We start from the raw sequence: 27,260 nt of genomic DNA, 5'->3' as shown, positions 1-27,260 counted from the left end.
CCTCTCACCCTCTGTGCTGGTGGCTAATCTCCCCCCTCACACCTCCACTTGGATGTCCCCGAGGCTCACAAAACCCAGCATGTGCAAAGCCAAATTCATCATCTTATCTCCCGAACTAGTCCTTTCCTTGTGTTCCTGGCCTAGTGAGCCACCACACCATTCAGCCACTTACGCAAACTAGCAAGCATCCCTACACTCCATCTCCCTCCCCTCCCTTAAGGGGATCTGCCACTCTTGCTCCCTAAATATCTCCACCTGTATTACCCCATTCCAAGCTGGTGCACTTCCTGTCTCACCTACACCCTGGGATAGTCTCCTGATAGGTCTTCCAGCAGCCCCTCTGGCTGTTTCCTAGTTGTCTCTTCAAAACACTACTCTGATCACTTGAAACCTTCCCATTGTCCTTGAACAGGAATCTTTGCTGTGGCCTTCAAGGCCCCAAGGGGTCTGGGTCCTGCCTGTTTCTCCGGACTGTTCTTACCCCACTCTGGCTCTCCAGCTATATTCTCCTCTGAGCTCTCCCCCTGCCTCCACCCCCAGGATCTTCAGGGCCTTTGCATGACTCTGCCCTCTAGAATATTCTTCCCCTGCCCCACCTCATACAAACTTTTACCTAATTACTCCTCCTTATTGTTTAGATCACAATTCAAGCATCATGTCCTCAGAGAAACTTGCTTTGATTCCCCAGGCTGGGTTGGATCCTCCCGGCACTTGCTCCCATAGAGCCAAATTACCTTTTCATAGCACTTATTATGATTTGCAATTAAATATTTACTTTTACAATTTTTAGAAACGGTGTCTGCTCCCCCGTTAGACCGTAAACTCCACAAGGGCAGGAACCCAGTCCATTGTATATTCTTCATGTGTCCCCAGCACATAGATACTCAGTAAATATTTGATGAGTAAATGAAAGAATGTAGGGGGAAGGGGTTTGCAGGGGGTGATCTAATACTAGTCTCATGCCCACCACTTGCTCTCCATGAATCTTGAACAGGTCACCGTGCCTCAGTTTCCCCATTTGTCAAATGGGGGCGATGTTACTCAAACCTGTTTATTTCACTAGGTTGTATAAGGATTCCATGAACTATCTACTGAGAAGCATTAAACATTCTACAGATGTTGGCTGCAGTGGGGTGGGGGTTGGGGGGATCGTGTTTAGAAAGAGATGTGGAAAAAGTCAGAAACCACTGAGTTAACACATACAATTTCAGAGCGGTACTGGGTAGGGACTGACACGGGGAAGGCTTTCCTCCTTGGACAGAGGGTTCAGAAGTGGATGTTGTCCTGCATGGGTCTCTGCTTGGCCACTTCCCCTGGGGCTTTTCTCCTGGGACTTTGTGCTTGCGGGTCTATGTGCGCTGCTTGAGACTTTCCTTACCTCCCCTTACTGCGCAAACTTTGGATTGGTCTACTGGAGCAAGGTGAGATGGGAGAGGATTTTAGAGGAGAGAGGAAATCCATTTGGGGTGTGTGTATGTTTGTTGCCCCACAAGGGAGCTGTGTGTGGTGATGTGTAGGTGTGCAGTGTGGGTCTTTATGTTGGTGTGGGGGAAGACGGGTCGTGCCATCCTGGACTTGCTGTCCTGTGAAACTGCTCTGTGTGTGCCTGTCCTTCTGTCTGGTGAAGCCCGGTGGTGGAAGTGCCCCCTGCCTTCCTTTCTTCCCCCTTCCTTCTGATCTACATGCCCTTCCAGGGAGTCTGAGGAGGGGAACAACGCCCTCTCGTGGGTGTGGAATGCATGGGCAGCTGTAGCCTCCCCACCCCCAACCCAGACCTACAACTTACCTCTGAAATACTTCCTGAGGACGTGCAGAGCCCTCTGAGAGCTGAGGGGGAACGGGGAGGGGTGCGGGGAGGCAAATGCACACAGGACTGGAAATAGGAAAGGAACCTCTGAATTCATGCAGAAGAAGCCTGAGGACAACAGCTGGAGGTGGGGTGGTGGGTTATCTCTCTCATCTCTGCAGTGACCTCTCTCTCTGCAGTGACTGTCTCATCTCTGCAGTGACCTCTCTGGTTGCCCTGGGTGCTCCTGGTCTTCCTTGGTTCTAGTTTCTTCGCATGGTCCCTGTGTCTTGGTCTTTCATTCTCACAGTCTGTCCTCAAGGATCTGTTGGTTACTACTCATGCCTGAAGGGAGGGACTTGAGCAGAATTGATCCCTTCATTCTGTTTCCTGGATGGGTACTCACTATGCCCTATGCAGTCAGGGAAGCCTTCTTGGAGGAGGTAACATGTAAATAAGGTCTTGAAAAATGAGAAGAAATTCTCTAGATGGAGTCCAAGGAAGACATGGAGCTAGGGGATCTGCAGAATGGGAGAAGGGCATGGCTGGACGTTAGACTTCTGTTTGGGGGAGGGTGGTGGATAGGAAAGGGAGGCTGGAAGGTAAATTACAAAGGCCTCACATAAATTTTCCCAAGATGGGCGTGATTTTACCAAGAGGCACTAGGGGGTGAAGAAGTTCTCAGCGCCAGAGAACAGTCAGAATCACATACGGTATTATATAAGGTGGGGAGAAACTGGGGAGGCAGGGAGTTAGGGAGACCAGTGGGGAGGCCAGTGTTTAGGCAAAAAAGGTGGAGCCCAGTCCGAGTGCAATGGGGAAAGGAGGGCGAGGAGTCAGATCTCAAAAGCTGCTCTTCTTTTGGGGCCTCTGTGTCCCTGGCAGCAAAGCTGAGGCTGAAGGTCCCACATCAGTCAGTTCTGCTGGAACTTGGCACCTTGCCTCACATCCCTAATATACTCCAGGGTCCCTGCTTGCAAATGGAGAAAGGAAGAGGTGTAGGAGCAGGGAGGGAGGGGAGAAAAGGGGCGGGGAGGGGGTCTGGGGCTATGTGATGGTAAGGAATGGCAAGGTCCAAGTAGACTCATGGGGCTCCTGCTGCTTTGTCTCTGGCCCTGCAGAAAAAGGGTTAACATGCTTCACCTCCCTCCCTCCCTCCCACTCCTCCCCTCAGGTCACCTTCTAGGCCCTAGAGACTTGACTGGTGGCTCAAGTTCCTCACTCAGTGGCCCTGAGTAACCAGAGCATACAGAGGGGCCAGGGACCTGGGGTCAGAGAATGGTAAACTGGGGGCATGGGGAACCTCTGAGGGACTAGGACTGAGGGTTTGGGGGGCACCCCAGGTTGGTTCCTGACACTCTCCACCTTACCTAGCAGATTGTTCTGTTTCTTCCACCTGCCAGAAAGAATTCCTCGAACTCTTCTTCTGCACCAGTGAGGGGTGGGCAAGCTGGGTGGTGGGGAGGGGAGTGGTGATCTGCCAGGAAGATTTTCAGCAACAAGAGATGGGGTCCCTCCCCCCACTGGTGCCGGGAACTGGCCATAAATGAGTCTGTGGTCAGTGAGAGACCTCTGCTAATGGAACCTGGGCTGCCCCCCAAGCCACAGAAGGGAAAGGTGGAGGAGGGGAGAGTGACCCAAGTGTAGCTCAGCACAGGGTGGGGGAAGGAGGTTTTTACTTGAAGCTCAGCCAGGGTCAGGGGAGCGAGGGGAGGATAAATGGGGTCAAAGACTGACGGTGGGGAAATTGGTGGTCAAGGCAATGACTGCAGGGGAGTTAAGGGCTTAGGAAGGAACTGAGTAAATTGGGGTCATGGCAGTGACTGTAAGGGAACTGGGGTCTTTGGAGTGTATTGGGACAAGGTGGGGGTGTGGCCAATGACATGGGGGTTGATCATGAGTCAGGGTGAGTCAAAAAGGAATTAGAGGTCTGAGAGAGTGCGGGAGGCCCCAGTGTCTCAGGAGAATGGCTGCATCAGGTGAGAATGGGGGTGAATGGGGGCGAGGACCCAGCACTGGGGAAGGAAGACCAAGGGAGTTGCTGAGGAACAGATGCGAGGGTGACAGGGGGCTTAAATGTCATGGGGAGGGGCACGGACTTTTGCTGTGGGCTGTGGAGCGGAGGAATCTGCTAGGTCCCATCTCACCTGGAGCCCCGAGGCTTTTCCAGGGTTTCCACTGTCCTCTACCCTCTGTCCTCCTGGAGCTGGTGACCGGAAAGGGGCTCTGGCCCCCCTCCTCTCCATCAGCCTCCCTTTCCCACTGCCATCCATTATTCATCAGCCCAGACGCCACCGGCCCTCCCCAGCAGGGCACGCAGGTCCTCCTCTCCATGCCCCGCCCATCTCAGCCACACCACCAGCCAGCGGAGGCCCCAGCGAGGAAAGACAGCCGGCTGGCTGGTGGGGCTGCAGAGACCTGGCAGACGGGGCTGGGTGGCTGACCCTGCCAGATCCTACCCAAGACCACATCTGCTTCTCCCTTCTCCTGCCTACCCACCCACCCGGGGCCAGGAAGCCCCCGGAGAAGATGCCCATCCAGATCTTCTGCTCTGTGTCCTTCTCCTCTGGAGAGGAGGCCCCAGGGCCCTTGGGAGATGTTTGGGGTCCCCACTGGCAGCGGCGGCACAACTCAGAATCAGAAGAGGAGGAAGACGAGAAAGAAACGGAGGCAGTGACAAAGGAGGCCCGAGAGGGGGATTCGCCCGTGGATTTGGTGGCCTTTGCCAACAGCTGCACCCTGCACGGCGCCAGCCACATCTTCGTGGAGGGGGGTCCGGGGCTGAGGCAGGCCCTGTGGGCAGTGGCCTTTGTCCTCGCTCTGGGTGCCTTCTTGTGCCAGGTGGGGGACCGCGTCGCCTATTACCTCAGCTACCCGCACGTGACTCTGCTAGACGAGGTGGCCACCACGGAGCTGGCCTTCCCGGCCGTCACCCTCTGCAACACTAATGCCGTGCGCCTGTCCCAGCTCAGCTACCCTGACTTGCTCTACCTGGCCCCCATGCTGGGGCTGGATGAAAGTGATGACCCTGGGGTGCCCCTTGCCCCACCGGGGCCCGAGGCCTTCTCCGGGGAGCCCTTCAACCTGTACCGCTTCTATAATCGCTCCTGCCACCGGCTGGAGGACATGCTGCTGTATTGCTCCTACTGCGGGGGGCCCTGTGGCCCTCACAACTTCTCAGTGGTGAGTGGGGGCCCACACCTGGCACAGCCCCCCAAGGGTGCCTGACACGGCTCACCCTGAACATCACCTCCCAGGGCTGGGGCTTGTGGCCCTCCTGCCCTTCCCCTGCCTCCCCCGGGGATACCCCTTCTCTACCCCATTCTGACAGGCCTCAGGGCCTGGCCAGAGAGCTGGCCCTGGGAGCCCTAGGGTCTGGGCCTGGGCTACTATTTTCAGGTCTGTACCAGTGCTGCTCTTCCAGCTAGAATCTGGAAATCCATCTGTGCTGATGGTAATTAGTGGCTGCCTCGAGGCCACTGGTGTGCCCCCCCCCCCCAATATTCTCCAGCATCTCTGGCCCTGCCCCAGACCTCCCTGTGAGCCAGCATGATCTGGGACCTTATTCGGTCTTTGAGGTCAACCTTTGTTCTCATGGTTGGTACCTATACTTGGCCCTAACAGTTTTGACTAGTACCCCTGGACTGGAGCAGGGGCAGGTGTCTCCTGGTCTCTGGAGGTGCGGAAGAAGGCTGTGGAAGGGTGGTGGAGGGGTAAGGATAGTCACTGACTCCACCCCACCACGCCCCTTCTCAGTAGTGACGGTAGTGGGGACTTCAGTGCAGCCTTGCTTGGTCTTTCCTCCTACAGTGTGTGTTTGTGTGTGTCTGTCTGTCTGTCTATCTGGGGGAGAATAATAGTCCTCCTCTCAGTCCCCCCACCCCGCCCCGGCCCCAGGGCTCTAAGTGATCAGGGACCGTCTTCCCTGGGGAAGCCCTAGATAGAGAGTCGGCCTCCTGCTTGCCCTCCCACTCTGGAGTCTAGGGCTTTCCTTGCTGAGAGACCAAGTGGCAACCCACCCCCTCCCCAGTTCAGCTTCCAGTTCCATCTGGCCTGACGACTCTTCTGCCCCCTCCAGGGACCAGATGCCCCGCCTCCCCTTCCCACACACCCTTCCCTCAGCCCCTCACCTCCTCCCTGGCACAGGACCAGATGGGTGTCATCATATAAGTGCATCATGGACCAGCTGCAGGCAGGGATCTGGAGGTTTTGGCCACTGAGCCTCAGGCAGGCCAGGAAATACAGAACATGGGATAACGAAGGAGTCAACCAGGCTTCCTCTGAACAGAGGGTGAGCAGACACTTCTCACATAGAACCACGAGGTGGCAGCAGCAGTCCACGAGTTCCCAGCGCAGCGCTCAGCCCGAATGAGGGCTGCGTTCTCAGCTACCTGGGGTCCCTCACATTCCCAGATAGAGGATAGGCAAGAGTTACTTGCCTGGAGCCTGTGACTGAATGCCACAAAACCGCGTGTCGGGCTGGGGGATTAGGAGTCCCTGGACTTCCCTCTTTGCTTCATCTGTGGACTTTGCTGTTTCTTTTCTGGATGGGGGAGGAGGCTGTTCTAGGAAGGAGGAAGGGGACTAGTAAACCATCCCCTCCATGCTCTGGTCTGGCCTGACACTGTCTCTCTGTTTCTCTGAGCTATGTCTGTATTTACCTTCTGACCCACTTCGTGGACTCGGTCACCATCAGGCAGGAGGGAAATCGCCCTCGCCCCATTTATGGGAACCTGAAAACACTCAGAAAAACTGTGGGGAGAGGGCCATAAAGAATTGGGTCACTTTTCTCTGTGTGACCGTGTACTCAGAGCTGTGATCAGAGCTGCTCTGAGGCATGGAGTGGGAAGACTGCCCCCAGGGCTGGGAGTGCCTCTGAGGCCCTATTACTTCTGCACAAACACTGCCCAACATGCCATGTATCTGGATGCTCAGTACCAAATCCTGGGAGGGGAAGGGCTAGGGCTTGGGTGAGCATGGTCCTTGCCATGGCCACTGGGTCTGCTTTCAGGTTCTGGTGATGAGGGGCAATGACGGACACAGGACTAATGGCTGGAGAAAACGAAATAGCTTTAGCTTGGTTTGGAGGGAAGGACCTTGGGGAGAGCAGAATTTCAGATGCCTGAGGCAAAATCCAGGAGAAAAGAAGATCTATCTCAGAAGGCTCTGGGAGTTTGGGCCTGAAGAGAAGGTCCCCAGGAGGGACTGGGAGTATGGCAGTGACGGGATCCTGGTGATGGAGGTCCCAGCATATGTCTCAGGGGCCCAGCAGGAAGAAGACTGCCACTCAGACAGTTTAACTGAGAAGAACAAAAGGACCGTTTATAGAGCTGTGGGCAGAGGGAAGGAAAATCTGCCTATTGGGGCCTGAGGCAGCTAGTGATAGTGGTGCATTGTCACCAACAGGCTCAAGGGCACAGAGAAGCAGCAGTGCTTTGCAGGGAGGCTTTCTGGCAGGATCTACAGTCTCAGAGGCTCAAAACAACTGCCAGAGCATTCTCAGAGGGGTGAAGGGTGGGGAAGGATGAATACAATGAGCTCTCCCTCCTTCTGCCCTCTGCTCCCCCACTGAGAGTTCCCCCTGGTCAAACCCAACTTGAAGCCTGTCCAAGTGGCAGAGGAGCACGGGCAGTGCAGCCCCCAGGGATTGGCTGTCCTGGGCAAAGAAGGGCAGAGAATGAGCGGGAAGAAGGACAAATGGAGAATGGGTTGCAGAGAAGAGATGGTTCCTGAAGTGTGTTGAGTTTACAGCAGTGGAGGGATCTGGGGACAAGGCTTGGTAGGTAGGAGGGAGCTGGCGGGACTCTCAGGCTTTCCACTCTGCCCTTGCCAGGTCTTCACGAGGTATGGCAAGTGCTACACGTTCAACTCGGGCCGAGACGGGCGTCCGCGGCTGAAGACCATGAAGGGTGGGACTGGCAATGGGCTGGAGATCATGCTGGACATCCAGCAGGATGAGTACCTGCCTGTATGGGGAGAGACTGGTATGTCCTTTCTCTTGGGGGCCCCTTCCCATGGCCCTAGCCATTGGCCTCCACCAGGGGACTCCCGAGATCCACTGTGGCACCTGAGGCAGGACTCGGGCTCTCCTCCCTTCCTCTCAGCATCTTGCCATCTCCAACTCTGCCTCTACCTGACTGCCACCCTCACAGTTCTCTGGCTCCCCCTTCCTGGCTCAGTTACTCTCCAAGGTAACCAGCCATTCCTATCCATCAGTGGCTGCCACTCGCTCTATAAATAACTCCCTCTCTACTTGGGCTGCCTGCCGTCCGTCTGGTCTCCGGGGACCTTGGGGCTGAGAGATCTAGAGAGAAGGGAGACAAGGAGGGGGAAAAATAGAGAGTGTCTGGGAAAGAATTCGAAACACCAAGATGCATAGCCGAAGCTAGGTAAGAAAAGTATGTAGGATGCAAGGTTCATTGGGGCAGCATGGAGCCATCGAACCCAAAAGAAGGCTGGGGATGGGCAAGGGCCTCCATAGACTAACCCTTCCCCCAGGGTCCCAGTGTGCATTGTGCTTATCCCTAGGAGAGGTGGCATGGCCCCAGCTCTGAAGGAGGTCAGGGAGTCAGAGGCCCTCGCAATACACCCCATGCCCCTCATTCCCATAGATGAGACGTCCTTCGAAGCGGGCATCAAAGTGCAGATCCACAGTCAGGATGAACCTCCCTTCATCGACCAGCTGGGCTTTGGTGTGGCCCCAGGGTTCCAGACCTTTGTGTCCTGCCAGGAGCAGCGGGTGAGAGGGCCACAGGAGGCTGGTCCTGGGGTGGGGTATTGAGGGGTCGAGATGGAGTGGTGGGTAATCAATACAGGAGGGATGGGTGAGCTGGGGCCTGCGTGCCGATCTGATGAGTGAGCCGCATGAATGGACAGGAATGCTCTGGAAACTCTGAGACCCTCAGAGTCTGCAGAGGGACAGGGAGCAGGACTCCCAAGTCCTGCGTCTTGTCAGAGAAGTCCATCAAGGTGACTAGGGGAGAAGTCCCCACACCCCCCAGCTCCCTGGCTCTCCCAGCAGCTCATCTACCTGCCCCCGCCCTGGGGCACCTGCAAAGCTGTCACCATGGACTCGGATTTCTTCGACTCCTACAGCATTACTGCCTGCCGCATCGACTGTGAGACACGCTACCTGGTGGAGAACTGTAACTGTCGTATGGTGCACATGCCAGGTCAGGCCCCAAAGCTCCAAACGTGATTTGGGGGCCCCTCAAGCCTTCAAGGCCCCTCACTAGCTCCCCCACGCATATCAACCTCCTGCCAACATGGAAGCAAGATTAAATGGCTTCTCCCCACCCCAGTTCTAGCCCTGTTCCAGACTCCTATGGCTCTTGTCCCTCTTGCCTCAATTCCTGCCTATACCCACAGAAATGGGCAGGAAGGGGTCTAGGAGGGATGACCTGTGGCGGGGGGTGGTGCTTACCTTTGGGACACACTGAGGCCTGGCTAGTTCTGCCCTCCCGCCCACTCGAGTCTTCTAGAATCTAGACTCTTGGTCCCACCATCATCACAAGACCCTTTAATGTCCCTTCTGCACCATTGTCTTTCCTCCTCTGTTAGGGGATGCCCCATACTGCACCCCAGAACAATACAAGGAGTGCGCGGATCCTGCTCTGGGTGAGCACCCCTGTCTCAGGGCAGCCTGGGGGAAGGTAGGAGCCACGTGCATAGGGATTTCACACCAAGTCCCCAGAAGCTTCAAGTAACTCCTGGATCAGGCTTCACTTGAACCCTCTCATGTCTGACTTTAGCAAGGCTGGAAACAGCATCCCTAAAAGTCCCTCTGAAAAATGGGCAGGAGTACCTGGGAGGGGCCCTCCCCTCTCTTAGCAGCATCTCTGCTGCTTGACCCTCAAGGGCCCTGAGGCAATGAGATAAAAGGATTGAGAAATACCCATGGGAAGTCTGGAGGAGGATCAGCCCAGGGTGGGCATAGGGGCAGGCAAAGAGCTGAGGCGAAGAACAGGATAAGAAAAGAGAAAGGGCCCAGGCTTCCTTTGGACGGGGCCAGGATGTTCATGTTGGGAAGGTACTGGCCGAAAGGCACCACTCATCTGGTGTCTTTCGCCCCATTGGGCACAGACTTCCTGGTGGAGAAGGACCAGGAGTACTGTGTGTGTGAAATGCCCTGCAACCTAACCCGCTATGGCAAGGAGCTGTCCATGGTCAAGATCCCCAGCAAAGCATCAGCCAAGTACCTGGCCAAGAAGTTCAACAAGTCTGAGCAGTACATAGGGTAAGGGCTCTGACTGTGCAGGGCAGGGCCCTTGGGCTGGGACTATAAAGCGTCTGAGTGGGCTTTGGGGAGCCAGTAGACAGGAGGAGGTGCAGATGACAAGAGGAAGGCAACCAAAGAGTCTGGGATGGGTATGGAGTGCAGATCAAGCTGGAACAAGCAAAGGAAGCACCTCTCTTTCCTCCTTGCTTCATTCTGTATCTTCATCCTTACTGCTCTAACTGCTCGCCAGTGCGCAGGGCGTCTTTTTGTTTTTGTCATCACATTTGATCCTCACGACAATTCTACAAGGCAGGTACCCCCATCAACATCTCACTTTATGGATGCGGAGACAGAGAGTTACTTGCTAAGGTCACCTAGTCAGTGAGGGACAGAGATGTGACTTGAACCTAGGTCTCCTCCCCCAACCCCTTTGCAGGGAGAACATCCTGGTGCTGGACATTTTCTTTGAAGTCCTCAACTATGAGACTATTGAGCAGAAGAAGGCCTATGAAATTGCAGGGCTCCTGGGTGAGCTGCTTATGGCACTGTCCCCTTACCATGTCACGGGCATGGTGCGACACCCTACCGCCCAAAGAGGCTGCCCACCTCTGTCCCACAAGTTCCTTCTTCCCCTGCCACCCCTCCCCCACCTAGGGCCTCCCCCCCCCCAACTCTATTGTCTTGGTATGTAGTGGGAAGATGGGGCTGAACCTTCTCTTAGGGAAAAGTGGAAGATATAGTACTGTGGGCATGAATGGGGGACTATTTCATAAGCTTTTGAAAATTTACCCAGAGAATGAATGTTGGGGTATTTTCCATTTTCTGAATAATACCTGTCCGCTTTAGAAAAGTAGGAAAATGCGGTCAAACATAGAGAAGAAAATAAGAACCCCCACCAGAATTGCTTTGTGCTCCTTCTGTACAAATGCTGTAGATCTTTCTGCAAATACCACTTGCCTGCCCCTGTCCCAGAGAGCTCTGCTGCTCCGTGGTATCCTCACACCACTGACCTTCCCATGATCCTCCGCCCTCCGCCTCCCCACCCCCACAGGTGACATCGGGGGCCAGATGGGGCTGTTCATTGGGGCCAGCATCCTGACGGTACTGGAGCTCTTTGACTACGCCTATGAGGTAAGCAGGGGCGGGGCTTTGGGTGGGGTCACAGTAGGGGCGGGGTTCCAGCCAGTCGCACCACTCACCGCCCCGCCTCCGTCCCAGGTCATTAAGCACAAGCTGTGCAGAAGAGGAAAGTGCCAGAAGGAGGCCAAAAGGAGCAGCGCCGACAAGGGCGTGGCCCTTAGCCTGGATGACGTCAAAAGACATGTGAGGGAGCGAGACAGAGGTGCCCTCCAGCCCCGCCCTTTCCCCCCACCCCAGGTCCCCCCACCCTTGCCACCTTTTCTCTTCTGCCTCCCCCACGCCCCAGGACCACCTGTGGCTTTTCTGATAATCAGTCCCTGTCCTGTGCCTGTCCCCTAGAACCCGTGTGAGAGCCTCCGGGGCCACCCCGCTGGGATGACCTACGCTGCCAACATCCTACCTCACCATCCGGCCCGAGGCACTTTTGAGGACTTTACCTGCTGAGCCCCGCAGGCCACCGTACCAAAGGCCTAGGTGGGGAGGGCTAGGACAGTAAGGGGGCCCTGGGCCATGCCCCTCCAAAATCTGCCCTGGGGACTCACTCCCCCTCCCAAGGTAGAACCCCACTCCTGGGCAGTCCTTTCCTCTTGTCTGTGGTGAGGAAGGAATCTTGACCATAGAGTCCTCTCCCTGCCTCTATCCCATTCTTTTTATTTTTACTGAAACTAATCTAAAAAAACTAAACTAAACTAAAAAGAGAGAATGGGGCAGGTGACCTCAGGCTGCCCCTCTCTGCTCCATGCTGCCTCCCCCAGCTCCCAGCCTAAATTCTGTCTGTCTGGCTATCTGTCATCTGAGTGTCCACCTACATTCTGCTGCCACCAGTCACCAAAGCCCCTCCCAGTGGGGGGTGGAGGAGATCCTTGGGGTCTGGAATTTGGCCCCAAACCAGAGAATGTACCTTGAAGGGGAGGGCTAGTGGGGGGGCTTCCCCAGCCTTAAGAGACCCTCTCAGCCCAGTGACCCCCCCCAACCCCAAGTCTCCAGGAGGGAACTAAGATCCTAAGCTCCATCCCCCCCCTTACATGTGAAGTCTCTGGGGAGTTAAGGGTGGGGGATCCCCTGAAGTAGTGGATGATGGGGAGAAGATGTGGCCCTGGTGCTGTAGGCCACATCCTGATACCTTTAAGTTCACTCCCAACCCTGAACTGCTGGAAAGAAATCCCAAGAGGTAGCACTCCTCTACCATCCCATGAAAGATCTAGCTGGTTGGCTTCCAGCTCACGGAGAGGGGCACTGGTGCCTAACCTCACTGGTCCCTCTCCCAGGGGCCCCTGCAGAGGGCCACATCCATAAATTTTCTTATGGAACTCTCCCAAATCCTCTTCCCCAACTTCATTTGCTTCTCTCAACAACCTCATCTGCATTTTCTATTTCTATATGATACAGACTCTATATTGCTATATCTCTGTATATACTTTCCCCTAACTCTGTCTGTCTCTACCCCATCCCTTCTTGTCTCTAAGAACCATCCTCCCACCAAAGTTCCCCTTTCTGTGTTTCTACTCCCTCCCTGGTCTCTGAATGCCTTCGCCTGTATAAAGAGTTGGACTCTCTCCCCTGGTGTCTGTACTGTGTACACACATCCCTCTGAGAAGCACAAGGAGACGACACGCGCATTGTAACCTTCGCACTGTCTCGGTGGCGACATAAAGGAAGCTGTGAATCACAAGCTCTGCCTCTTTCTGGCCTCACCGTCTCCCGCCAATCCCGGGCCCCCTATGCTGTCCCTGTAGCCTTAACATTCCCTCCCTATTCAACCATCCCAGTGCCCTTTGCCTGGCTGACTATGGCCTCCCCAGGGAAGGGGTAGCTACAGACAGAGCCCCCAACCAGGGAATGGAGATCTGCTCTACACAGTAAAACAAGGGTATCAGAGACAGGGGAGTGGTGGATTGGTGACTCTTGTAGCTGGAACAGTGGGGTGCTGACAAGCAGAAGTTGAGGTCCTCAGTCACTGACCTTTCCTTTCTAATGGGTGCCAAGCCTCCTTTCCTCCACTGATACCCAAGACCACCACTTATATTTTCTGGTGAGGTACAGTTTGGTAATGGTAAAGGCCTAGAAGGGTGGTTGAAAGCTTTGCTGTTCCGTCCCTCTCTTCCTATCTTAATGAGAAATGAATGAGCTAGAGGGCCTGCCATGCCCCCTCACCCAGGCACTCCTCCTAGGCCAGAGCCCTATCCTTCCCAGGCCTTCTCTGCCCAACTGTCTCTTGGTCTCCAACCCCAGAACAGGACTTCTGCAGGTCAGCTGTGCATTGGCCTGGAGCTGGAGAGTAAGACTATGGGGTTTCTGGGAACTCTTGGTTCCTAGAAGTTTCTTGGAGATCAGACCTCTCCAGAGGGAAGCAGGAGCAAGGCCAATGGATGTGCGCCAGATGGGGAACAGCAGGCAGGGCGATGGGTGACGCATGCCTCTGGTCTAATAAACTGGGTTTCAACCATCTCTTCAGTGTCGTTTTTCTCTTATTTAAATAGAGCTTAATAGTGTTTAGGCCTTCCCACGAAGTGCCTAGAGTTGAGCTGAGCTTGGAGCCAAACAGTCAGGGAGAAGTGAGGAGGCTTGAGCATGGAGACCCTGGTCCTCCTAGGGTGGGGCGGACTGGCCCCCGCACCAGGAATGGTTTCAACCAATGGGCGGGGAAAGAGGGAGAGGTCAAAAGCAAGAGAAGTCCCAAAGAGAAGTCCTAGTACAAAGGATTCTTTGGAGAGGGGACGGGGTCAAAATCCAAAATAAAATCTGGAAGCAGGTTAGGTTTTAGAGGTCAGAGACAAAGCTGGGTTCAAATTCTGGTTTGGCGTAGTTATTGAGGCACTGCATCTGTGGAATGAGCCCTGGGCTCTGAGCTTGAAGATCTGGATTCTGGGCTTTGACTCTACTGCTAACTTCGGTTGATCTTTGCCAAGTCATTCACTAAGATCAGCTTTCCGGTTTGTAAAATGGAATAAACAGTGCATTCTCCTCTTCAGCCCCACAGGCTTATAGCAGTAAGAGAAGGAAACGAAAAACAAAGTACTTTGGAAAGTTAAATCTCCTGTGCCTGCATGAAGCAGTTATTCCATCACCTCCGTCATCAGAGCGCTGAGGCTGAGGTGTGGTCCCCCTTTCCAGGGCCTTGTCTTCCTCCCGTCGGCCTGGGGGCGCCCGCTCACAGAGCCTCTCTATCCCAGAGTTCTTCTCTATGGTCTTCCCTCCCGGACAGCGAATACGGGAGGGAGTGGTCAGCACGCCTTTTCCGCTAGTCTCCCCCACCCCTCTAGCCCACAGTCTCGCTGCCCGGAGCCTCCCGTGCCGGCCGGCCGGCCGGGCGGACAGACAGGCGCGCGGGGGGCGCGCGGGGGGCGGGGGGAGTTCCGGTTCCGGTTCTTTGTGCAGCTGCAGCCGCGGCTCCGGGGAAGATGGCGGCCCGGGCGGGTTTCCAGTCTGTGGCTCCGAGCGGCGGCGCCGGAGCCTCAGGAGGGGCGGGCGCTGCGGCTGCCCTGGGTCCGGGCGGGACTCCGGGGCCTCCCGTGAGAATGGGCCCGGCGCCGGGTCAAGGGCTGTACCGCTCCCCGATGCCCGGAGCGGCCTATCCGGTGAGTGGGGCAGGAGGAGGGGCGCGCGGGCCGGGGGCGGGGCCGAGCGAGGACCTGGGAGTGACAGGGGTGGGGGAGAAGTAGGAGGGACTCTCTCGGGAGGGATTCGGGCCCTGAGTGGGGGTGAGGGGAGGCAGTGCGGAGGAGGGAAGGGCGGCGTTAGCATCCCCACCTGCTCCTGGGAGCATTGTTTCCGTTGGGGAGTCAGGGTACGAAACAACGTGGATGAAGTGGGGCCAAAGGTGGGCATGTGAGGACCGGAATGCAAAAGGGCTGGGGCAGCTCCAATACCCGGAGGAACATAGGTGTAGCTAGCAAATTGAGGTCAGCTTCTAAGGAGCCAGTAGCCGGCAGTACCATCTGAGTAAATGTGGGACTTAAAGAAGATGGCTAATGTGTCAGATACAAAATAGACTGGGGAGCATTTGAGTGTAATCTGGCTGTCTGTTAGCTTTGGGGCTATATTCTCCTGTGGAATTGTACCTGGAGTACAGCAAGCTTCAGTTACCTGGATTTCAGAGACAGAGGGCTCTCCTCCCATTGTGCTCCACCCCACCCCCGGCTTTGTTCATTCAAAGAACTCAGGCATCTCCCACTTTTTCTTGGTGGGGTCAGTAGGGAAGCCATGACATCTCTGGGTCCTCTCCTCTCTATAGAGACCAGGTATGCTGCCAGGCAGCCGAATGACACCTCAGGGACCTTCCATGGGACCCCCTGGCTATGGGGGGAACCCCTCAGTCCGACCTGGCCTGGCCCAGTCAGGGATGGACCAGTCCCGCAAGAGACCTGCACCTCAGCAGATACAGCAGGTCCAGCAGCAGGCGGTCCAAAATCGAAACCACAAGTAAGATGACCCTGGGGCGCGGGAGGGAGGGAAGGAGGGAGGCAGCCCATGAGGACACAGGTGATGGGAGAACCTGAACCCAGAAGTGGTGGTGCTGTGTCAGCAGATGGGTGCTCATTCTTCAGAATGCCTCGCATGGGTGGGGGTGGGGGTGGGCGGAGTGTCTTTGATTTGAGAGATGCTTTGCAGTCCCTTCATTTTCCTATAAACGGAGGTGCTGACCAGTCTGTCTTCATGTTCTGGCTAGTTCCATCCCAACCTGATAACAGTATTTATTCCAAACAGTGCAAAGAAAAAGAAGATGGCTGACAAAATTCTACCTCAAAGGGTGAGTCCAGGCTATAGGTCTTCTTGAGGATGTGCTGAAATTGAAAATAGAAGTGGTCAGCTCTAGATCCCAGTGGTATCTTTTTGTTCCCAAGATTCGTGAACTGGTACCAGAATCCCAGGCATATATGGATCTCTTGGCTTTTGAAAGGAAGCTGGACCAGACTATCATGAGGAAACGGCTAGATATCCAGGAGGCCTTGAAACGTCCCATCAAGGTAATGCAGAAGTGTGCTAGGCAGAGAGCCAAAGGCGAGGACTCCGGAACCTTCAGTAGGCTTAGGATGAGAAATCAAAGGCGCAGCATAGCTCTCTTTGGCATTTAAATTACATCTCCCTTCCGCCTACGAACTGAGAATTACATTAGAACTGAACAGCAAAGGGGGAGGGGCGTTTGGTATCTCTCGCACCAGAAATATACCCTGTCTGTGTTTTTGCCATAACTGCTCTGCTACCTTGGGAACCTGGCACCTTGTGTGACTTTGTCTGTTTGGTGTCCTTGTGTATGCACTTGCACTCAGGCCAGTGGCCTATATTCTAGATGGACTCTATTCACCCACCCCAGGGACTGGGTAGATAGTAAGCCAGTCTTTTAGGAGTAATTTGGGGGTTTAGGGAAATTCATATCTTCAGTATCAAACCACCATCAATCCTGTTTCTGCTTTCCTCAGCAAAAACGGAAGCTGCGAATTTTCATTTCTAACACTTTCAATCCGGCTAAGTCAGATGCCGAGGATGGGGAAGGGACAGTGGCTTCCTGGGAACTTCGGGTAGAAGGACGGCTCTTGGAGGATGTGAGTTCAAAGTCCACTGTGGTTGACGGCTAGGGTGGGAGCTGCCGAGCTGCCGGGAGCAAGCAGTGTTGTCTGGTTGGCAGGAAGCCTGACTGGTGCTCATAGCTCCTGTTGGGAACAGCAGGGAGAGGGTCACTGTGTTCCCTGCACTAAAAGACAATGGTTCTTTGTATCTGGCTCCCACAGCTTGGCCCTTGCTGTGGTATCATATCGAGAACCTTATTGTTCTGGGATTTGATTTGTTGTTTACCTTCCTCCTGATGGCGCTGGCCATTGGACTTAGCATCTGCAGATTATTCAGTTTTTGGTTTTTGTTTCTTTAAAATCAAGTGAGTTTGCACTTAGCACTTGAAGACATGCTTTTCTCTTTGAGTCTTTGAGGTCCTTGATTCCCACTGTGGTATCTCCACCTTCCCAGTTTTCACTGGAGACCTCTCACAGTTTAAGAGGGGTCGTTCTCTTTGCTTCATGGGGAACATCTGCTGATAGATGTTAGTCCCCAAACTTCATACCCCAGAAGCTCACCTGCCATTCCTTATACTCTCTATTTTTAGCTGTTCATAAGCAAACTAATTTGAATACATTTTTGCAGGAGAACTGGGGCTCCATATCAGAGCTTCCTTCTCTATATAGGTCCAGTCCATCTGCTGGTGGTGTCATTCCATCCAAATAAAGCTGTTTTTGTTCTGGCTGCTTATTGCCTGTGATTCATTTCCCCTCTAGAGTCAGACTTTTGTCTGTTCAGACTCGCTTTGTTACGGGCAATGGTTTGACTAAACTTGCCTTATTTCCCTTAGGGAAGGGTAAGAGTGGGTAAGTCAGTGACCCTGTACATGTAACTGGCTGCTTCTTCAGGGTTCTGTGGCCACCCTGATTGGTTTAATACCCCAGACACCGACCTTGTCATCTCCTGAGAAAGATTCAGAAGACATTTTTTTTTTTTTTAAGATTTTATTTATTTATTTGACAGAGTTCACAAATAGGCAGAGTCAGGCAGAGAGAGGAAGGAAAGCAGGCTCCCCACTGAGCAGAGAGCCCGATGCGGGGCTCAATCCCAGGACCCTGAGTTCATGACCTGAGCCGAAGGCAGAGGCTTTAACCCACTGAGCCACCCAGGCACCCCCAGAAGACATTTTTGAGGTTTTTCCCATTCTGTTGTGGGTTCCTTTTTAATGGGACTTTGTCTTGAAGAATTTCTTCTGGCCTTTTCTAACATGATCCCTCCTCTCTCTCTTCTAGTCAGCTTTGTCCAAATATGATGCCACCAAACAAAAGAGGAAATTCTCTTCCTTTTTTAAGTCCTTGGTGATCGAACTGGACAAAGACCTGTATGGGCCAGACAACCACCTGGTGGAAGTGAGTAGTTCTCTCCTGTAGGCTTTGACTCCATGACTGGAGGATGATGGACTTGTGAGCCAAGCTTTAATGTTTAGGGAGATGGGGAGGTATAAAGGGTCCCACCACCCCCATACAGTACTACCCTTGCAGTTTGCACATTGACCTCCGGGTGGCACTAGCTGTTTAGTTCTGGTACTGTTTGAACCCAAGAGCTCTTTTTTTTTTTTTTTTTTTTTTTTTTTAAGATTTTAAGATTTTATTTATTCATTTAACAGAGAGATCAGCAAGAGAGGGAAGACAAGCAGGGGAGAATGAGAGGGAGTAGCAGGCCTCCTGCTGAGCAGGGAGCCTGATACAGCAGGGCTCGATCCCAGGACCCAGGGATCATGACCTGAGCTGAAGGCAGATGCTTAACGACTGAGCCACCCAAGCGCTTCTGAATCCAGGAGTTCTTGCAGTCTGACTTGTCCCACCTTTTTAATGTCATTATCCTGGTTGCTGCCCTAAGAGAAATTCTAATGGAGGCCTCTTAAACATTCCAGGTCATCTCTGCATCTTGCTTATTAATAATGGTGAGATGTGGTTATGCACACCTTACTCATACTTTTTCCTGATAGCAGGTGCTGTAATTAGGAGAGTTAACTAATAGGGTTCAATTCTGGCAAGGTTACTCTATAGATAGATCTGGGACTTCTTTTGGTTCCTGTTCTGTTTAGAGTCACATCCCACATCATCAGAAATCCTTTGTTATAAAACCTGGTTATACAGTGTTCTGAAGACCATGTTAGCGACAGTGTTCTTTGGGGTACAGTCAAAACAACAGTCTAGCTCTCTGAGTGAACTTAACCTGCTCCTTTCTTTGCCAGTGTAGCCGCAGCCCCTTAACCTCAACCACTAAGAGACATGGGAAGGTCTTTACCATCTATTAAGGGAAGTAAGTCATAGAATCAATAGAAATTTGTAAATATATTTAACTTGACTTTATAGCAGTAGAGTATAGTGGCTAAGAACATGGGCTTTAGAATCACACACACCAGAGCTCAAATCACAGCATCACCACTTTGTGGTTGTTTGACCTTAGGCAAGTCACTCCACTCTCCTAAGCATTAATTTGCTCATCTGTAAAATAGGTTTAATTGTGTCTATCTTATGTGGATGTTGTGGGAATTAAATGAGATAATCCCAGGTAAATGTCTTAGAAGGCTCTTGAGCATAGTAAGTATTCAAGTAATGGCAGCCATACTGTTTTCCTGTGCACATATATATTATCCATTTTGTGGATAAAATTACCCCGGAGTATTTAGGCTGATTTAAATGTGACCCTAAACGGAATCAAGGGTTAATCTGTTTATGTGCATATAGTAATCCCAGAGCTTTATGGAATGTTTAGAAATGTCTCATGCTGTTGCTCTTCCCCAATAGCCTCAGTAGTCAAAGTTGAATATTCAGTCATTACAGACGCTCTTCCCTCCCACCCCAGCTCTTCCTCTGGGAGAGCACCCCCTGACATCTTCCTCTCTGTAGTGGCACAGGACCGCCACTACCCAGGAGACGGATGGCTTCCAGGTGAAGCGGCCAGGAGACGTGAATGTACGGTGTACCGTCCTCCTGATGCTGGACTACCAGGTATTCTGGGGTGATGTCATGGGACCCAGCTTTCACAGCCACCTCCCATCAGTAGCCTGATACTCAGAGGTTTAAGTCTAGTTGTGGGTAATTTGTCACTAGACGATAAACTCCCTAAATATAAGGAGAGGGGCGTAGTCATCTCTGAGTTCCTCCTAGTGTTATTTTTGGCCCCAGAGAAAGCAGTGCATTAATGTTTGTTGAATGGATGGCCATGCTAGAGCACCCCAAGGTGCATATAGACCCAGCTCACTAGCTTCATCCCCATCCTCTTTGGTTCTCTACAGCCTCCCCAGTTTAAATTAGATCCTCGACTGGCTCGGCTCTTGGGCATCCACACCCAGACCCGTCCAGTGATCATTCAAGCACTGTGGCAATATATTAAGACACATAAGCTCCAGGACCCTCATGAGCGGGAATTTGTCATCTGTGACAAGTACCTCCAGCAGGTAAGAAAAGGACCCATGCTTTTGCCAGAGTTCAGTGGAGCACTAGTTGTGCTCAAAATGCTACCTTCTTAGCTGCCTTTCCTCTTTCACACAGATCTTTGAGTCTCAACGGATGAAGTTTTCAGAGATCCCTCAACGGCTGCATGCCTTGCTCATGCCACCAGAGCCCATCATCATCAATCATGTCATCAGGTAAGTTGGTGTAGGCGAGGCGGTGTGCCAGGGTGGGCTGCTCCCTGCTCTCACCAGCCAGTTGTCCGATTATCAGGAGGTAGATTGTCAGATAATGGTGATTTAAATTATTTAAACTTAGAGTTTAGTGAAAAGAAGGGTAACATATACCCCAAAACTCATTATTTCTTAATTATTTTATTATATCTTACTAGTATTTGTGTTTGTGGGGTTACTTCTGTCTGTTCATATGTGTAATGGAAATAGTCCATTTCCCCTGATATCCAAAAATAGAGAGTTCCTGTGAAGACTTTTGCAAGCTAAAATGGCGTAAAGCAAGAAAGCGATTACCATTCATTTATATGAAAACATTTGGGGCCCCCTGGGCCCCCAAAAGGACCTCTTTTGCTCAAAACAAATAGAAATAAAGTCCACGTGCTCACAGACACAAGTCTACAGCTGTGGCTGCTTACTGCTGAGATGCTATAGTTCTCCCAGAGAAGGAGCTTGCGGGCGCCCCCTGCTGCTTGGGGTGCGCGCTGCCTCTGTGATGCTGCTGCCACACTGATGGTGCGCGCGGCTTTGGCTTCTCGCCTATCTTCCTAACTGGGAAAATCCTCCTCGGAAAAACTACCTAGGCCTTTTGGAAAAGCAAAGGGGCATAATGTGTTAGGATGAGTTACTGCACATCTCATCCCAGCTCCTTGATCAGTGACGTAATGTTGGCAGCTTGAACTCAACTACGTTGGGAGTATTTAAACCACAGAAATCAGCACATGCTACAGATTGGCCTTTTTACCTCCTCTTTTGGAAAATCAGTTGTTAGACATTTACCAGACCAGCATGGATGGGCTCCTATCTCCGCTGTGGATGGTAAAACATTCCAACCTGGGACTCCACAATTCCTTCATCTCCTTTCACTGTTTTGTTCGGAAGATAGATGGGCAATGCGTCTCACTAGATACGGAGTGAAGGAATGCCCGTCCTCCTCCTCAGAGTGCAGGTGGCTGGCTGTAGTCTCAGCTTTCTTTCCCTCTGTATTCCGATAGAGGCTTTCCTTTCTATCCTGCACCATCACTCAGCCACTAGTAACTCCTACGACTTATATGTTGGATCGTTAATAGCTGATGTGTCCTGTATTCTGTGCTTAAAGTTAAGCCTTTTTTTTTTTTTTTTTTTTTTTACTTATTTTGTATGGTTTGTGTTTTATTTGGATTTACTTTCAGGGTCAATTTTAGTTTAACGAGGATAAAGATATGTAAGCTACTATAGTAATACTTTCATTTGGGAAGGGAGAAACTTCATTTTCACTGGATATCTTTTGTACCATTTGAATTTTTACCATTGATTTAAAAAATAAACAGTAGCTTTGTTGGGGGTTATATATAGTTATATAGGTCACACACACTTGAAGTATAGTTTTGAGACTTTGTCCAATGTAACACCATGTAGCTACCATTGCAAGAAGGGTACAGGAAATTTCTGTTAATGTGCAAAAGTTCTCTTGTGGCTTTTGGCAGTCAACCCCTTACCCTCATTCTCGGGCCTTCTTCTGGATCTTATGTAATAAGCCCTTTACCATGCCCCTCTGGTTTCCTCCCCAGTGTTGACCCAAATGATCAGAAGAAGACTGCTTGTTATGACATCGATGTGGAAGTGGATGATACTTTGAAGACCCAGATGAATTCTTTCCTGCTATCTACTGCCAGCCAGCAGGAGATTGCTACTCTAGACAACAAGGTAGGGGCCCCTGCCCTGGGTAGCTTGGGTGCCAGCAGCCCTCTGCCACAGCTCATAGACTGTCTTTTGATTCTCAGCATTGGTTCTGAAGGTATTAACATCTAGTCTGTGCCTGTACAGATGCTGGTTGGAGCTGGATGCTAGTATTATGTCTGTAACTTTGAAGAGCTTTGAGCCTTAGTTTTGAACTGTGAAATAGAGACTGTTGCTTTTTTTATAAGGTTGTTAGGAGGATTCAGTGTGGCAGTATACGTAAAGACACAATATCTGGCACATGAAAACAAATGGTAACTGCTGCTATTCCTGCTGTTACCCTAGACATAGTCCACGCAGGTAAAGCCAGAAAACTCAAAGGAACACAACAGGAAGGCTTTCCTGAAAGAGTTGCTGCCCCAACTAAATCTTAAAGGACAAAATGAGAGTTAATGAAAGGGGTGTGGAAGGCAGAGGACTTTCCAGAAAGAGGGAACAGGGTATGTAAAAGTTGAAAAATGAGAGAGAAGTGTGTTCGAGAAGTATAAGCTGTTTACTAGAGCTGTTCAGGGTGCTCGGGATGGGAAGTTTGGGGAAAAGGGAGGTTGATAGGGAGACTGAGCCTAACCACAAAGATGCTTCAGTACAGGGAAACTAGTTTCTCTTTTGTCCCAAAGCCTGGAGGCAGTTACGCTCTTTGCATTTAGAATGATCGCTGGCCCGAAATCAGAGAGCGAGTTGTAAGAGGGGCAGATCTGGAGGCAGGAAGCCAGTTAGGAGGTCAGTGCAGTAACGCATGGGAGATGCGCAGAGGTCAGAATCTGTGGTACTGACAGTGAGGATGAGAAGTAGACAGATCTGAGAGGTGTCCAAGTGGAACGGAAGAGACTGGATACGGTTCAGGTGTGGGTGTTGGGGAGCAGCTTAAGGAAGAAGGAAGCATTGTGACTCCCAGAGGTTTAGCTCGGGTGCATGAGAGTGTTCGTCCAGATTGGCAGCAGGAGAGCAGAAGTGAGTATTGGCGGAGAGGTTGTGGAGTTCATTTTGGAGAGTTTAGATGCTTTGAGATGTCAGACAGCTAGAGTGGTTGGAGTTTAGCAAAGGGTCTGGTCTCTAGACTGAGGACTCACGAACCTGTCAGTGATAACGGGAGATCTGTCAGTGAAGGAAGCTGTCGGAAGAGTACGGATGATGAGAGAAGGCCAGGAACAGACCCCCAGGCCATACCTTTTGAGACAGCTGTCTCTACCACTGCTCCTACCTCCGAGTGTTTTTGCCTTTATTTGTGCTGTGGATTAAGTACTCACCGTGTGGCTTCCCCTATAGTGGACATTGTGGGGACTAGAAGGAAAACTTCACCACGTGGGGTGTGTGACACTGTGCACAGACCTACTCAGAGAATGCCGAGTGCCAGAGCAGTTGGGGCTTGGGGCAGCAGTCTGGGCCTGGGTTGGGAGTGGCAGCACAGGGAGATGGCAGATACTGTCTGCCCTGTAACTTCGCATTTCCCAGTCCGAAATGTTAGAGGACTTTCTTTCTCTTCCTTTCAGATCCATGAGACAATAGAAACTATCAATCAGCTGAAGACCCAGCGGGAATTCATGCTGAGCTTCGCCAGGGACCCTCAGGGTTTCATCAATGATTGGCTACAGTCCCAGTGCCGGGACCTCAAGGTAAAGAACCTATGGAAGTTGCATAGGGACTTAGGTCGGTGAGGCACACATTTGCTTTATTTCTGTAGCATCTGGTCAAAGAGCCAGAGGGGGAGGTGAAGGACCAGATTGTCTTTAGCCTGCTCTTGGGTCCATTTTACAATCAAGTAGGGAAATGGTGGTGGAACCGTCAAGTGTTTCTCTAGTAGTTGGAGGCATCACTGTGTATACTGTATCGTAGTGGGTGCAGAGAGCAAAACTGGATCTCAGCTTTCAAAGTGGTCTGCATTCTGTTTGGAGAGACTAGGCTGTGAAGATTTTTTTAAAGATATTTATTTATTTATTTATTTATTTATTTATTTGACAGAGAGATATCTCACAAGTAGGCAGAGAGGCAGACGGGGTGGGGGGGGAGCAGGCTCCCTGCTGAGCAGAGAGCCCGATGCAGGGTTGGATCCCAGGACCCCAAGATCCTGACCCGAGCCAAAGGCAGTGGCTTAACCCACTGAGCCACCCAGGTGCCCCTAGGCTGTGAAGATTTATGCAGTTAGTTAGTTAAAATGTGAAGATGTAATTGGTCTTATTTAATGACTCACGAATTGGGCAGCATCCCTTCTAGTAAATAGGCACTCTGAGGAGTTGTACAGCATGACGGTTTTGATAGACAGGAGTGCGGGGCGGAGCAAGGAAGTTATTAGCAAAAGTAAAGAAAGGATTGTTTCAGACCAGGTTATTTTCTTTTTAGGGGAAGGGAACCAACTGAACTGATCTGATTTAAAAAGTTGTAAATCATGTGGGATGTTATCCAGACTCACCGCTAACCACCAAGATCGTTCAAGGGAGAAGGGAGATGGGTGAGGCTGGAACAGCTGGGGAATGCCCCCTGGTGAATTTGGGATTTGAGCTGTTTCTCAGAGAGGGGAGCACTGTAAGCTCAGGCAAGGAGGTGAGGGGCGAGCATTGAATGAGTGAAACGTGCCCCTGGTGTTCTCCTGTCTTGTGCAAGGTGACTGACTAATTACAGAGGCTGAGCAGAGGAGCAAGGGATCAGGGTGCCAGAAAGGGTCCCTGAACGGAGCAAGGACTCGTTGATAGCAGGGGGTGGCTTCAGTCGTGTGTTAGTAGTTTGTGAGGGCCACCGTAGTAAAGTGCCACAAACTGAGTGCCTTACACAAAAATTTATTTTTATCTGGAGGCTGGAAGTCTACAGTTAGGGTGTTGGCAGGGTTGGTTCCTTCTGAGGGCTGTGAGGGAGAATCTGTTCCAGGCCTCTCTCCTAGCTTATGGTAGCCTCACACATTCCTTGATTTGCAGATGGTGTTCTCCAAGTGTCTTCGCTCATCTTCCCTCTGTGCATGTCTGTCTCTGTGTCCAAGTTCCCCCTTTTTGTAAGGGTACCACTTGTGTTGGATTAGGCCCACCCTAATGACCTTATCTTAACTTGATCATCGCAGAGATCCTGTTTCCAAGTAAGATCGCATTCCTAGGTCCTGGGGGTTAGGATTTTGACTACTTTTGGGGGGATACAGTTCAATCCATAACAGGTGTGAAGGGGGGAGACAAGTCTGTTCTCTCTCTTCCCCCTCTCATATCCCCCAGACCATGACCGATGTGGTAGGGAACCCGGAGGAAGAGCGCCGAGCCGAGTTTTACTTCCAGCCTTGGGCTCAGGAGGCTGTGTGCCGATACTTCTATTCCAAGGTAGGCACCTGGGCGTGGGAAACTGATGAAAAGCCAAGGGTCTGAACTCCGGATGGGGGCCAGTGGTAGGAGATGCCAACTTTGGGTTTGTCTCATCCTCTACTCTCTCCACTGTTTGCTCTCTAGGTGCAGCAGAGACGACAAGAATTAGAGCAGGCCCTGGGAATCCGAAACACATAGGGCCTCTCCCACAGCCCTGATTGGGCTGCACCGATTCGTATTTGGGCCCTGAGCTGCCTGCCTCATAGCACCTGCCTTGGTCTTGCTTGGGGCCTTCCAGGGGATGCTGTTGGTTCGAGGACACCAGAATGAAGAGGGTCTCACATTTCTGTCTCACAAGACACCTGTCACCCTCTTCTCCCACCCCATCCCTTCCTGTCCCCCAGCTTCCCTTTGCCCCACAAAGTTCCCATGTGCCTCTACCCTCCCCTGGTCTACATAGGACCTCTAGGTAGTGTTAGAGAGAGAACCTGTAGCGGTAATCAGTGCATTGACTGGATTGGGCCTAAGGCCAGGTGGTCTTCAAGGGGACCAGCTATACTTATCCTGCCCTTCAGAGACCCAGGAGTTGGGAGCTTTAGCCCCTTCTCTGAGACTCAGGCCTGGGGGCACTCTAATAAGCTAGTTGATCTTGGCTCTCCAGATAACAGAATCCAATTTCCTCCCTTCCTTCCCTCCACAGGTTTGGAGCACACTCTCCCTTTACTTGTTGCCCTCTAGCACTAAAGGAACCCTGGTTCTTGGGCCCCACTGAGCCCCAGGTCAGTCCACAGCCCTCTGGATCGGCCTGCTGTCTCAGTGCTTCTCTTACTCCCTTGTAGGGGGTCCACATCAGTATTGGAGTTTGTTCTTTAACTAGTGCTCCCTCCCAGCACACACTCCCTGTAGCTGCTCTTTTTAGGATTCCCTGCTATCGATCTGTCCTAACGCAGGGCATTTGGGTGGGGGAGCCTTGCCTTTCCCGGTCAGAGCCCCAGGGATCTAACCTGGGGTATTATCATTGCCGGCAGACGCTGTTCCTTCCTGGTGTTGCCTGGAGGCGTGACTCATTTATTCACTCCGCCCTGCCTTCCCTATCCCTTCACGGAGAAACAGGCCTGAAATCAAACGGGTAAAAGCCCTGGGCCGTCCCTGTCTTCCTGTCCCTTGTCTGCCCAGTTGACACCCACTGGTGACTTCTAGGGCACTGAGGAGTGAAAGCGCCTAGGGCTGGCGAATAGCTCTGAGTTGGGTTTGTGACTCTTCCCTCTCCCTGCCTCACAGGATTGTGACTCCCCAGCCCCTGCCCTCAAAGCTTCAGACCCCTCAGGTAGCAGCAGGACCTTGTGATCTTGGCCCCTTGGAACTGAGATGGTTTTGCATCTTTCCAGGAGAGCCTCAGATTCTTCTTCCAGGTTGTATCACCCCAAGTTAGCATATCCCAGGCTCGCAGATTCAACATAGCAGGGTGGGAGACAGCTGGGCACAGAGGGGGAATTCCGTTCAGCCTGGGCTCTAAACCCACAGAACTGACAAAGCCCCTGCTTCCCCACCCCCTCCTCAGGCTCCTGCGAGCACATCCTCCAGCCCCATAGCCCCGCCTCTTCCACACCGGGGACAGAATTTTCTCCCCATCTTTCCCCTCCTCCCATTACCCCATCCCTCCCTTAAAAGGTTCTCCCCACAGACACTGGACAACCTCTGTCCTTGGGGCTGGAACCATGAGAAGGAAGTTCAACACTCCTACACTGTCCCTGTTGAAGATAACTTTTTATTAACTGAATTATTATGTTTTTTTCATGGACCAAAATTTTTTTTGTACTGTCCCCTTACCGATGTCACCCAGTTTTAATAAAAGAATCTTCTGAAGGATGGGTCCCCCTACCTACTGAGGGAGAGCTCTTCCCTGGGCTCTTTCTCTGATACTATTAGCCACACTCATGG

At 52.1% G+C, this 27,260-nt stretch overlaps 2 protein-coding genes across 13 annotated transcripts in view; both read left to right on the top strand.

The window, feature by feature from the left end:
- ASIC1 (acid sensing ion channel subunit 1) overlaps positions 1-12,816 on the top strand; it is a 44,284-nt gene extending 31,468 nt beyond the window's left edge. For 5 of the 9 annotated variants that reach the window (XM_059185388.1, XM_059185384.1, XM_059185383.1 and 2 more), the window contains 9 exons: positions 7,620-7,770; positions 8,398-8,525; positions 8,805-8,958; positions 9,347-9,403; positions 9,869-10,022; positions 10,441-10,532; positions 11,056-11,135; positions 11,223-11,327; positions 11,484-12,816. In XM_059185388.1, the coding sequence (XP_059041371.1) occupies positions 7,620-7,770; positions 8,398-8,525; positions 8,805-8,958; positions 9,347-9,403; positions 9,869-10,022; positions 10,441-10,532; positions 11,056-11,135; positions 11,223-11,327; positions 11,484-11,588 (1,026 nt within the window). In that variant the 3' untranslated portion in view covers positions 11,589-12,816. Of the gene's footprint in view, positions 1-4,299; positions 4,970-5,031; positions 6,078-7,619; positions 7,771-8,397; positions 8,526-8,804; positions 8,959-9,346; positions 9,404-9,868; positions 10,023-10,440; positions 10,533-11,055; positions 11,136-11,222; positions 11,328-11,483 lie in introns of those variants that run through there. The other 4 variants (XM_059185391.1, XM_059185386.1, XM_059185392.1 and 1 more) reach the window with 4 other exon arrangements.
- A 1,532-nt stretch (positions 12,817-14,348) lies between these two features.
- Positions 14,349-27,253, top strand: SMARCD1 (SWI/SNF related, matrix associated, actin dependent regulator of chromatin, subfamily d, member 1). 4 transcript variants are annotated; one of them, XR_009356699.1, is made up of 15 exons: positions 14,349-14,722; positions 15,379-15,566; positions 15,852-15,894; positions 15,989-16,111; positions 16,565-16,687; positions 17,927-18,043; positions 19,550-19,651; positions 19,939-20,100; positions 20,195-20,292; positions 21,876-22,011; positions 23,535-23,657; positions 25,236-25,337; positions 25,464-26,098; positions 26,348-26,448; positions 26,601-27,253. XR_009356699.1 is itself a non-coding variant. In XM_059185393.1 (13 exons), the coding sequence occupies exons 1-13, from the start codon at positions 14,546-14,548 to the stop codon at positions 25,515-25,517; spliced, it is 1,548 nt and encodes a 515-aa protein (XP_059041376.1). In that variant the 5' UTR covers positions 14,349-14,545; the 3' UTR covers positions 25,518-27,253. The 4 variants fall into 4 exon arrangements, 1 of the variants encoding a protein (XP_059041376.1); XR_009356698.1 differs by having other exon boundaries at positions 26,348-27,253; XR_009356697.1 differs by having other exon boundaries at positions 25,464-26,448.
- Positions 27,254-27,260: the final 7 nt, after the last annotated feature.

This window comes from Mustela lutreola, chromosome 8 (assembly GCF_030435805.1).
Source record: "Mustela lutreola isolate mMusLut2 chromosome 8, mMusLut2.pri, whole genome shotgun sequence".
NCBI classification, from domain to species: Eukaryota; Metazoa; Chordata; class Mammalia; order Carnivora; family Mustelidae; genus Mustela; species Mustela lutreola.
This window is presented reverse-complemented; position numbering and strand designations above follow the sequence as displayed.

Excerpts from the sequence above, each read along its gene's own strand:
- SMARCD1 (XM_059185393.1), top strand. The coding sequence starts at position 14,546 with ATGGCGGCCCGGGCGGGTTTCCAGTCTGTGGCTCCGAGCGGCGGCGCC. Across the intron at positions 15,567-15,851 it reads GTCCAAAATCGAAACCACAA|TGCAAAGAAAAAGAAGATGG; the intron begins GTAAGATGACCC and ends TATTCCAAACAG. Across the intron at positions 19,652-19,938 it reads TCCTGATGCTGGACTACCAG|CCTCCCCAGTTTAAATTAGA; the intron begins GTATTCTGGGGT and ends GGTTCTCTACAG.